The sequence below is a fragment of the Elephas maximus genome, chromosome 21, assembly GCF_024166365.1.
Source record: "Elephas maximus indicus isolate mEleMax1 chromosome 21, mEleMax1 primary haplotype, whole genome shotgun sequence".
In the NCBI taxonomy this organism is placed as follows: Eukaryota; Metazoa; Chordata; class Mammalia; order Proboscidea; family Elephantidae; genus Elephas; species Elephas maximus.
In genome coordinates, this window is record NC_064839.1 from 19873678 (window position 1) to 19885905 (window position 12228).

The 12228-nt window shown below is 34.8% G+C and overlaps 1 protein-coding gene across 12 annotated transcripts in view; it reads left to right on the top strand.

Moving 5' to 3' along the window:
• Positions 1–12228, top strand: part of CHD9 (chromodomain helicase DNA binding protein 9) — a 227689-nt gene that overhangs the window by 111760 nt on the left and 103701 nt on the right. For 9 of the 12 annotated variants that reach the window (XM_049864852.1, XM_049864853.1, XM_049864858.1 and 6 more), the window contains exon 3: positions 4156–4487. In XM_049864852.1, coding sequence (XP_049720809.1) covers positions 4156–4487 — 332 coding nt within the window. Of the gene's footprint in view, positions 1–2411; positions 3008–3050; positions 3370–4155; positions 4488–12228 lie in introns of those variants that run through there. The other 3 variants (XM_049864859.1, XM_049864860.1, XM_049864861.1) reach the window with 2 other exon arrangements.

A 12228-nucleotide genomic window follows, 5' to 3' on the forward strand; every position in this document is an offset into this window, starting at 1 on the left:
CTGACCTCTCTCTGAGGATCCAGTACCAAATTTCCAGCTGATAGAGCTCTCCATCTCCAACTCAGCATGAAAAGAATTTAACTTAACACACACACACACACACACACACACACCCCTCTCCCCCCTCTTCTGAACTAATTTCCTACACACACACACACACACACACACACACACACACACACACACACACACACACACACACACACACACACACACACACACACACACACACACACACACACACACACACACACACACACACACACACACACACACACACACACACACACCCCTCTCCCCCTCTCTTCTGAACTAATTTCCTTTACCTTCTTTTGTTCCAGTACTTAGTCTAGAATCCAAATACTGGCTCTTCCTGCTTCTGAGCCACCCTCCACCCATATCTAGTTGATTTCTATATCTTGGAAAGGGCACCAGCCAAAAACCTAAATTTCGTACGAGCTTTATTACTAGTAACGGAGACTTTGAGAATGTCACTTACTTTCTTTTGTCTTCAACTTATTCTCTGTAAATTCTGATGTTTGAAATAAATGTGATACAGTATAGTGGTTAAGAGCGTGGTCTCTGTAATGAGGCCTCCTGTCTTTTAGTCCCTCCGCCATCATTCAGGAACTGTGTGATCTTGGGCAAGGCATTTCTCTATGCCTCAGTATCCTCATCTATAAAATGAGGATAGTAACAATGCATATCTCACAGGGTTCTGAAAATGAATTAATATATATAAAATGTTAGGGGTAGTTTCTGGTACATAGTAAACATTAAACAAGTGTTAACTCTTATTATGATTTTGTAAGTGTTCCCCTCTCAGATCCCTTCTATTACTTTGTAATGTTGCTGCAGTAGTGTCTTTAGCATTTGCCACTGTAATTTTGCTATTATCGCTCAGGATTAGTTATTACTTGTAAAGTGCTTCCAATATTGCCTGGCGCATACTTAGTAAACTCTCAGTGAATGTTAACTCTCATTATTGTTATTATGGTTTTTATCTTGATGACCTCTCAGATCAGTCCCATCTTTTCCTTGCTTTTAGTGGTCCTCTGCTTTTCATCTCCCCTCCTGCTGTCCAAATTGGTCTTTCTAGGACACTGTTCAGATAATGTAGCTTGTCTCTTTTGAGATTTTTGGTGCCTACCCATAAGGGGGAAAAAAAAACCAGGGTTCTTTGGCAGAGACTTCAGATGATGGTATTGATGAGGTAAACTTGAATGAAATCTGAATTGGTAAATTTTGTTGGTTATTTAAGGGCTTTGCTTGCTAAAATAATCCTAACTTTTTTTTTTTTGGCTTAATTTTTTTAAATTGTGCTTTAAGTAAAAGTTTACAAATCAAGTGAGTTTCTCCTACAAAAATTTATATACACTTGGCTGTATACTCCTAATTGCTCTCCCCCTAATGAGACAGCACACTCCTTCCCTCCACTCTCTCTCTTCGTGTCCATTTGGCCACCTTCTGACCCCCACTGCCCTCTCATCTCCCCTCCAGACAGGAGATGCCAACATAGTCTCATGTGTCTACTTGATCCAGGAAGCTCATTTCTCACCAGTATCATTTTCTATCCCATTGTCCAGTCCAATCCCTGTCTGAAGAGCTGGCTTTGGGAATGGTTCCTGTCTTGGGCTAACAGAAGGTCTGGGGACCATGACTACCAGGGACTAGAAGGACCAGTCAGACCATTAAGTCTGGTCTTTTTATGTGAATTTGGGGTCTGCATCCCACTGCTCTCCTGCTCCCTCAGGGGTTCTCTGTTGTGTTCCCTGTCAGGACAGTCATGAGTTGTAGCCAGGCACCATGTAGTTCTTCTGGTCACAGGCTGATGTAGTCTCTGCTAATAATCCTAACTTTTTATAGAAGGAAAAGTTGTACCAATGATTAAATTCTGGTAGACTTGCTCTTCACTTACTTTTAGCAAGGGACTAATCCTAAAGTTTTATCTGAGAAATTCAACAACAAAAAAACAAACAAAAAAAATTCAACAGTTTGGTTAAAATAGGATGTAAGGGGCAAAGGTCAGGAAGGTTTTATCAATTTTTTTATGATAGGAAGATAAGTTTATGTTCATTGAAGTTAAGATAAGTAGAAAGTTTAAATGGGATTAGTGATTCTTTATAGATAGCTCTCTTTTGTTCATTTCAAAATCTCAAGCCTCTTTTTAGAATTTAAATGAAAGTAGCTCCATTTCCCTGCTTTAGCTTTTTGTTAGACGAATCATAAGAGACCTTATCTAATTTGTTAAAGAGAAGTCACTGTTAAGTGTTCATTTGCATGACCTGCTCTTTAACCCTTTGGTTTGATCAGCTCCAGCTATTTTCACATTTTAGAGTATTACTGAGAAAAGTATTTTTTTTCTCCTAAAGAAATTGCATTAGGTTTTCTTTTTAATACTGATAGCCGCATAAAGCCATTTCATCACAGTTTTAGTTTTTAGATGGTTTCTTTAAATCAGGTTTCTTTTGCATATTTTTAAAAAACTTTACTGCAGGAAATGGCTGAGTGAGAGTTAATGTGTACATGGAGGGCAGAACAGTCCATTGGGGGTTAAATTGCAGAGTCTAATGGAATAATAACTGGTAGCACCATCTGCTGGCCTACTTCCGCAGAAGGAGTCAGTATTTTTAACGACATCTCTAATATTCATGCTGATGCATTTTGATGCTTTGTGCATTCATTTCTTTCTGTGCTTTGTTGGAATCTGGCTATCTGCTTACAGCTATTGAGGAAACTCAGCTTTTTAGGAGGGGTTTACAGCCTTTTTCATACCTGAATAGGATGAACAGTGGATATAAACTTGCCAGGGCAGAAATGTGTTGATAAATCACAATGTGTATTTGTGGAGGGTTGTGCATCTCTTGGTTGCAGCTTGCTAAATAGGCCATTTAGGAATCTTCTTTCAATGCTTTTTTCTTGAGCACTGCCTGGGGTGGTGAAAAAGCAGAGGGCAAGCCTTTGTCTGACGCCAAAAATGTCTTCAGTGAAGAGGCCAAGAGGAAGGGTAAGTGAAAGCCTGAATGAGTGGGAGGAGGAGGGGTTCTTTGGGCTAAAAGGCTAATGGGATTGAATAACCTTCCTTATTACTGGCTGCTGCTACGGGAGTCGTACTGCATCGCCATCTTGAGCTTGTTGCTGTTTTCTGGAGTCTTGGTTATTTGTTATAGCCTGTAGGCCTTAAGGTGGCATTTTAGTGAGCAATTCTAAACCCCTCTTCCTTTCTCAGTGCTGGAGCACTGCTATGAAACCTTTGATGAGGCGGGTGTAGGAAAGGTATCCAGTGAAGTACACTGGAATCGGCATGAAAATGTGTTTGGAAATTCCTGGTGTTTTTTTCCTTTGCTATAGTCAGAGGCATGTTTACGGGTAAGAACATAACAAAACTGTGATCTAAGTATATGTGGATGAATGTATGTTTGAAGAGAAAATTCTTTGAAAAAAGTTGTTGATCTGCTTCCTGTGAGATTGCTAAAATATTAATAATTTTAATGTAAAACTTGTTTTTTCCCAGAATTGCTTGAGCAAAATAATTATGATATAGAAAGAGGGGGGGAAACCCCACAGTTTAACTCTTTCATGGAAAAACTAAAACTTTCTCTAATATTAAGTATGGGAATGCCTGTTTACTAACTATAGCTGTGTTGCTGCATCTATTGCACATTAAAATGGTTTAATGATTTCATATTCCAGTCTCTTGTAAAACGAGAGGCTTTTTTTTTTTTTTTTCTCTTCTAAAAATCCTAATGAACTGTGAGGAATAGTCATTCTAAATTAAAATTGTCATTTTAAAATTATTAATAATTTTCGGAGTTCTGAAAAGAAGAGGAAAGAATAGACTTTTATAACAAATGTACATAATATTTATAGGACAAAATTTGAATCAACTAAGTGGCCAAGAATGCTGTGAAAATATTAGTGAATCTCTATTATCCTATTTTAGCCTCCATTTTAAAAAGGAGCAGTTGAGCTGTTTGTTTTATGCCTAACTAATTTCCAGAGAAGAATATTTTAATTTTAAATTTGTTTATAGCACTTACATCCTTGCTTGTTTTACTTCCCCATTTAAGCCTAATTTAAAATTTTCAGATGTTTATGTCAATTGTTCTAGATGTACATTGGTATATTCTATAAAAAATGTTTTGGTTTCTCTAGCCTCCATCTTCCAAGAAGAGTGATGGTTCTGGGACATATACTAAGTTGCAGAATACCCAGGTGAGGGTCATGTCTGAGAAGAAGCAAAGAAAAAAGATGGAATCAGAAAGCAAGCAAGAAAAGGCTAATCGTATAATATCAGAGGCCATAGCAAAAGCAAAGGAGCGTGGGGAGCGCAATATTCCACGAGTAATGAGCCCTGAAAACTTTCCTAGTGCTTCAGTTGAAGGAAAAGAGGAAAAAAAAGGCAGAAGGATGAAATCCAAGCCCAAGGACAAAGAGAGCAAAAAAACAAAAACTTGTTCCAGATTAAAAGAGAAGACAAAAATTGGGTAAGTCTGTTAAAAATCAAATTCCTTTTATTTTTTTTTTTGTTAAAGCGCAAACTGCCTAACCTACTTTTGATTTGTTCCCACCTTGGGTTTTTAAATTGCTAGGTATCATATGTACCATATTTCGTTTTTGAATGAATCGGGTAATATTCCAAACTATCTTAAGTTGTACTGTTCTGTGAACGTAGATTTTTACACATTAATATCAGTAAAACTTAAAATAGGAAAATGTTTTAGTATATGAAACAGAAAAAGGAAAAAAGCAAGCAAAATTACACCCATATTGCAGTGCCAGTGCGAAATTCACTTTCTTTACCGAATGTCATTGAATTTCTTTGAGATTTCCTTACCTCTTAGTCATAATGGTACCTCAGTCGGCACCTTACAATTAGGAAACAAGAAATACTATTTTCTTAAAAACCACAACTTTGGACTATATGAGACTGCAGGAAAACCAAGACCATTTAAGTCAACAGTGAGCAGCAGGCTCTTACTGATTTTCTCCCATACAGCCCTTGTGATTTACCTTACGTATGAAAGAGGTCAGGTGAGGATTAATGCTCCAAGAGAACTATAAGGACAAAGAATTGCTCTAGGATAATGCATTAATCCTGGGTATTTTCGTTTGCTCTCTAATGCATTTTTTAAAAATACAATATAGTAAGAGTTATTATTGGGCTTTATATGTATGTTTAGTTTGCATGCAAGGGTAAAAATAACCCAAGGCAGATACAGTGTAGAATTTTTTTTTTTGCAGGACTATTTGGTCATTTTTGGAGGTTTTTTAATGGAATTTTAGATGCCGTTTCATCTAAGTTTTCTCCTTTTCACAAAAAATACACAATAAAAAAATAGTTCCATGCTATGAAAATCTTCATTTGCCTAGAAAATTATTAATACATTATGTGGATATTTAGAACCAGCACATTTTTATAAATTGTGTTACAACAAGCAAACTGAATTATTTGTTTGCTGATGATGCTGTTCATTCAAACCATTAAATAACCTGTATTCTCTTACTGTAATAGATCAATAAATGGTATTATTAATTTTTGCATTTTATTTGCAGATAGCTAATGACATTTTAAAATTAAATTTCTACTCCCTTTATTTTCTAAAGGTTTTCGGTGTGAAAATAATCTTAAACTTTGCAGAAAGTTTGCCCAGTTTTAGTTTAGGAAACCCCACATTAATCCTTTACCATGTTAAAAGTTAACGGAACTAAAGTTTCTCGATTTTAACTTGTTTAGAGATACAGGCAAAACTAGCGTACTCTTTGGAAAAGTAACATTTTGAGAAATAATGTATAAAACAGGAGAAAATCATCATAAAAGCTTTAAAAGTTAAAGTAACTCTTATTTGCTTTAAACTGTGGGTAGACCGGCTAGAGGCAAAAGATACCAGAAGTGAATCTGGTTCAAGATAAAACAGTGTACGTAAGGGAAAACTAGGAATAATTTATATTTTAGACATAGGTAGATTATTTACAAACTATTTTAATATTGCATGGTATTCATTGATTTAGTATCTTTTTTTTTTTTTTTTAAGAGGTAGCCTTTTCTAAAAATCAGAAAATAGGTGAAAGTTCTTGAAATTATATTTTTTCTATTTTGGCTAAATATATGGTGACATAAGGATATAAGAAAATTTCTTGGGACTACAGGCCTTTTTGATAGAGAAGTTTATAAGTCGTAGTAGGTAGGCAAGTAAAATTGAAGCTTACTATTTGTTAATAAGCTTTTGGAGTAAGGCAGTAATTTCTTGAGCATCTTTATGAATCAAAAGCAAAGATTATCATTCATGTTGGAGGAAGAGCCATAGTTGGAATAAATGAAGTTCATAAATAAGCAATCCAGAGCTCCAATATTAGCCAACTTAAATATCTTATTCCCTGCCTACCAGCAAGTCACATAAAAGTTATCGATTAAATAGTTAGTTCAGTTTCATCATTTTAACTACCAGCATTTTATGATGTAGTATACATTTTCTTAATAAATTTATTTTCTGTCAATTTCAGAAGAATTGAGGTTTCGCTAATATCAAATTACTGATATCAGATAATTTTGAAAGGAATGTACATTGGAACTTAATCACCAGCAGTGTGAAATAAAAATTTAAGAAGTAATTTAATTTGTAAGCAGTAATTTATGATTATTTATACTCAGGGTGGGTATCTGTTTTACCCATAGATTTAACACAAACTAGGAAGAATATAATCTGAAGAAAAATAATATTGTCTCTGCTTGCTGGTGTGCTGGGAACTTTTTCATTATTTATGTCACTTTTAGATTGATTTTTTTTAAAAATGAAATTTATTGTGTTTTTGGTGAAAGTTTACGTATAGATTGATGTTGTAAAAAATACAAGGAATACAGTGTCCTTTTCAGAGCTGCTTCATATATAATCTCAATTGCTGTGAGTTAGATTGGGCATGCAATATGATAATGTGGTTAAAGTTCTTTGGCCCTGGAGCCAGTCACATTTGTTCAAGGCCCAGTTTTATCACTTACAAGCAGTGTGACCTTGAGAAAATACTTAACCTCTCTAAGATTGAGTTTCTTCATCTGTAAAATTGGGATACCAGTAGTATTTGCCATGTAGTGTTGTTTTGAGGATGAAATGAGCTAATAATACTTAAAACACATAGTACCTGGAAACCACATAAAGTGCCTGAAATATTTAATGCTCAGTAAATGTTAGCCATTACTGTTTTCTAAAACAACATAAAAGATTACAGCATGTGGCTATTTAAGGAAAAACAACAAGGCCAGGAACCAGGCCTCTTCCTATAAGCCTCAGTTTTCTTTCAGCTGCCTAAGTTCTTTTTCCATGAAGACATTACTCCTAAATAGGACAGGTTAAACGAGCAACCCCCCCCCCCCCAAAAAATAGTTGATACTTGTTGAAGGGTAATAAAAAAAAAAAACCAAATCCATTGCGTTGAGTCGATTTCAACTCATAGCAACCCTATATAGGACAGAGTAGAACTGCCTCATAGAGTTTCCAGGGAGTACCTGGTGGATTCAAATGCGGACCTTTTTTTGGTTAGCAGCCATAGCTCTTAACCACTACACCACCAGGGTTTCCTAAAGGGATTTAGGTTAACTTATTAATTGCTGTTTTCACATGGGTATGCTTCTGCTTATCAGATTAGCTAGAGCAACATTAAGGACAGGTAAATTTTGTTAAAAATATGCTTGGAGTTTGATGGGGCTTTCCACGGTTATAGAGAAGGGGGTAAGTTCAAGTGGAAATGGCAGATGCAAAATAAAGGGTGAACTAGGACCGGAAGGCAAACCTTTTTCTACTTTGGCATTTTTCATAGTCTTAGCAATCAGGTTCTGAAACACTGCCTTTAAAGTAGAATACAGATATCTCTTCAATAATACTATGTATTAGATGCACCGTGAATATTTTATGGAATGAATGAATGAAAAGATTAAATATTAAATGACACCAAATGGTTTAATTTGATTTGTTAAATAGATAACAGAAATGGTAAGGTAATCCTTTGTAAAACCACAGGGACATAAACTAATGTTTTAGTAATATTAGGTAGTTAGATTCTAAAATAAACTAGTAAAATTCATCCTAGAACCTCCAGTAGAATTTTCTTATGGCTCTATAAGATTTTAGAATATGTAATAAGATTTCACATGAATTGACTGAAGTGTTTACAAAAATTTTTTTTAATTCACTTCTTTATGTTATAGAGTATCTATGACTGACATACCAAGAATGGTTTTGATATTTGAAAATATTCTTTTGGCAGAAAAAATTTAGTCAGTAATAGCACTTAATTATTAAACATAAACTCTTTTCATTGTGTATTATGTATTCATTATTCTGTTTGTTACAAGAATACTAGTTATCTTGTGCTAGAAGTAGCTTTTCTCTTCAGTCAAAGCACACATCATCTAAATTATGAGACATCTGTCAAACTCGAGTAGAAATTAAGTATAACTCATGTTATAAACAAAACATTAAATTAGATCTAGAAATTGTATTTTGCCTTTTGTTTGCTCTTGTCTTTTTGAACCCCCAGAAAGAAAAAGTAAAGTAACTAGTATTTATCACCTTGAAAACCCTGGTGGCATAGTGGTTAAGCGCTATGGCTGCTAACCAAAAGGTCGGCAGTTCGAATCCACCAGGCCCTCCTTGGAAACCCTAGGAGGCAGTTCTTCTCTGTCCTAAGGGTCGCTACGAGTCAAAATCAACTCGAAGGCAATGGGTTTGGTTTTTGGTTTTGGATGCATGTGTACATATATATGAATTTTTAAAAACAAAACTATGATAAATGTGTCCTTACATCTATTTTTTTTTTTTTACATGCGTCTCTATTTAATATAATCTAAAGCAAAAAGTAAGATGCATGAACAAAATCTGTGGGGAAAATGAACTGAATGGTCAGAAAATAGGAATTATCACTTCATAGTTCATAACAGTAAAAAGACAAGTGAGCCCTAACGCGGGTTTTCCAAATAATAGAAATTCAGTATCTGCTTGAATAAAATATAAAAGTATTTATTGATTATTTCTTTAATAATAAAAATACATAAATTTATACCAGGCGATTTTACAGTTGCATTTTTTGTTTATCATATCTGTGTAAGTTCTATATTTTTTTTTTAAGGTAAGTAGATGAAAAGTGTTACTGATTTCACTGCTTATGGCTAAATTATAAAACCCAGTGGAAATCTGAAATATTACCATCTGTAGAAAAAGTCAATAAATACATTATTTAATATTATTAATTTCAACTAAAATTTACAGTTTCATTTTTTACTCGTAGGTTTAATTATTAGCAAAAAGATGTGCTGTTATTTCATTGATTCTAAGATGTCATTATTATAGGATGTACCATTATTTTATGTGTCACTAAGGAAAAAAAATAACTTTGCAAATTAAAACTGTTGCCCTGATTGTTAGAAGAATCTAGATTTCAGAAATAATATGTGAAGAAAACATACACCTTAAAAAACCAAAAACCAAACTCAATGCCGTTGAGCCGGTTCCGACTCATAGCGACCCTATAGGACAAAGTAGGACTGCCTCATAGAGTTTACAAGGAGTGCCTGGTGGATTTGAACTGCCGACCTTTTGGTGAGCAGCTGTAGCTCTTAACCACTACACCACTAGGGTTTCCATATACCTTAGAAACACTAAAGGAAAATATCTGGATTTAATATTTGTATTTCACTGATATTTTTAAACATAAACACCATTTTCTTTTATTTAAAAGGAGAAATATTAAGTTTTTAAGAATTAAAAGAAAACTATGCTGATAAATACAGTGACTCTGATTAATATTTAGCTAATATTTGCATCATTAGTAATTATATGAAACAACTCGGTTAATTTAACTTTTTGGGGGGGAAAAAATGATACCAAACCTTAATCGGGAAGTAATGGTCACCAAAAGCTTACAATACGATGTTACTTTCACATATTTAAAGATTACAGTTTTAACTAAAATAAAGAACCCCTTTGAAACTTGCTTGTTTTTCCCGGATGAATTTAAGCCAGGTTCTTAAGTTGAACTTTAAACTGGAGTCATTTCATGGAGTTAAATGCGTTTTTGTGAAAAAGAAAAATTTATATCCAGTGACTTTAAAATAGCCCTAGTGCCTTTCCCTTGGCTTGCAAAGAAAAAATTATAATATGAAATAGTATTTTGCCTGTATTTCCTTCACTTATGATGAATTGGCTATATTAGTTATAACAAATGGGCTAATTGAGTAAGGTCCATTGTTAGTCCAGTGATTGCAATGAAAGAATCAACAGGGGGCAATTACAGATTGACACAGTGCAGAATGCATCTTGTTGCACAGCATCTTCTAATAACGTGTGGGCAGGATTTAGAGTGGATAAATTACACCTGAGAATCAATTATACACATGTCAAGTGTAAACACTGCAGTTTTCTAGTACCTAGACTTAGCAAATGAATTAACGTTTCACATTCAAACCTTACTTTAAAATTGCCCTTTGCTGCCTGAAACAACCCATGTTTTGATTTTAGTTGCTTAAATATCTGGTGCTGCAATTTGCTAATGTTGATAACAGATCCCTGTAATGCTTTAAAAAAAACCAAACTTGCAGGAAACCTTTATTATTAATCTGTTTTGTATTACTTAGCTGCTTCTCTCTGGTGATATTTCTCTTTAGGTTAACAATCAATTTATTTCAAGAATGTCTTTATAATGAGATTTTAATTTCCTTTATAATGAGATTTTATTTTAGAATCAATATGATAACTGTAATCCATGATGGAAGAAAGGAATGCTTTGTGATAACTGGATATTTTGTTTAATTGATTAAAATTTTTTTTTTTTTAGATTTTAGGATTATCTGATTTCCTTCAGATAACATTTAAGGCTATCAGTTGTCATTGTATAGGCTGTAAAGATTCCTGGTTGTTTGAAAGTCAGATAAACTATAGCCTTGATAATTTACTAAAAATATTATTTACTAAAGATAATAATTTCATTGTTGTTAGGTACCATTGAGTCAGTTCTGACTCATAGTGACCCTGTGTACAACGAAACAAAACACTGCCTGGTCCTGTACCATCTTCACCCTCACTGCTGTGTTTGAGCGCATTCTTGGATCCACCGTGTCAGTCCATCTCATTGAGGGTCTTCCTCTTTTTTGCTGACCCTCTACTTTACCAGGCGTGATGTCCTTCTGTAGGGACTGGTCCCTCTTGATAACATGTCCAAAGTACGTGAGACAAAGTCTCACCATCCTTGCTTCTAAGGAGCATTCTATCTATACTTCCAAGACAGATTTGTTAGTTCTTCTGGCAGTCCATGGTATACATATTCAGTATTCTTTGTCAGCATTCTAATTCAAATGCACAGTTCTTTGATCTTCTTTAATCAATGTCCACCTTTCACGTGCATGTGAGGTGTTTGAAAATACCATCCTTGGGGCGGGCACACCTTAGTCCTCAAAGTGACAGCTTTGCTTTTTAACACTTTAAAGCGGTCTTTTGCAGCAGATTTACCCAATGTAATATGTCATTTGATTTCTTGACCCCTGTGCTTCTGTGGGAAACCGTGATAGCCTAGTGGTTAAGTGATACAGCTGGTAACCAAAAGGTCGGCAGTTGAAATCCACCAGGTGCTCCTTGGAAACCCTATGGGGCAGTTCTGCTTTGTCCTATAGGGTTGCTATGAGTCCGAATCAACTCAACAGCAACCAGTTTTGGTTTGGTTTGGTATGCTTCTGTGGGCGTTGATTGTGGATCCAAGTAGAATGAAATCCTTGAAAGCTTTTCCCCGTTTATCATGATACCTGCTTACTGCTCCAGTTGTGAGGATTTTTGTTTTCTTTATGTTGAGGATTTTTGTTTTCTTTATGTTGAGGTGTAACGTATATATAAAAAAAAATACTGAAGGTTATAGTCTTTGATCTTAATCAGTAAATGCTTCAAGTCCTCTTTGCTTTCAGCAGGCAGGTTTGTGTCATCTGCATATCATAGGTTGCTCACGAGTCTCCCTATTCGCTAAGCCTTGTTTATTGACGTTAAATATCTGTTGACTGGTTGAAATACATGTACTTGTCGTTTTATTTTAAAATCAGTACGATACATTAGAAAGAGTAGACTGGGAATAAAGAGAACTTTATTGTATTTACCAGACTCCTGTCTTTGGCAGTTTGTTTCATCTTTGGAGCTGAGGTTTCCCTATCTGTAGTGGGATTAGTATTCACCTTGCATATCACAGAGTTGTTCTCGG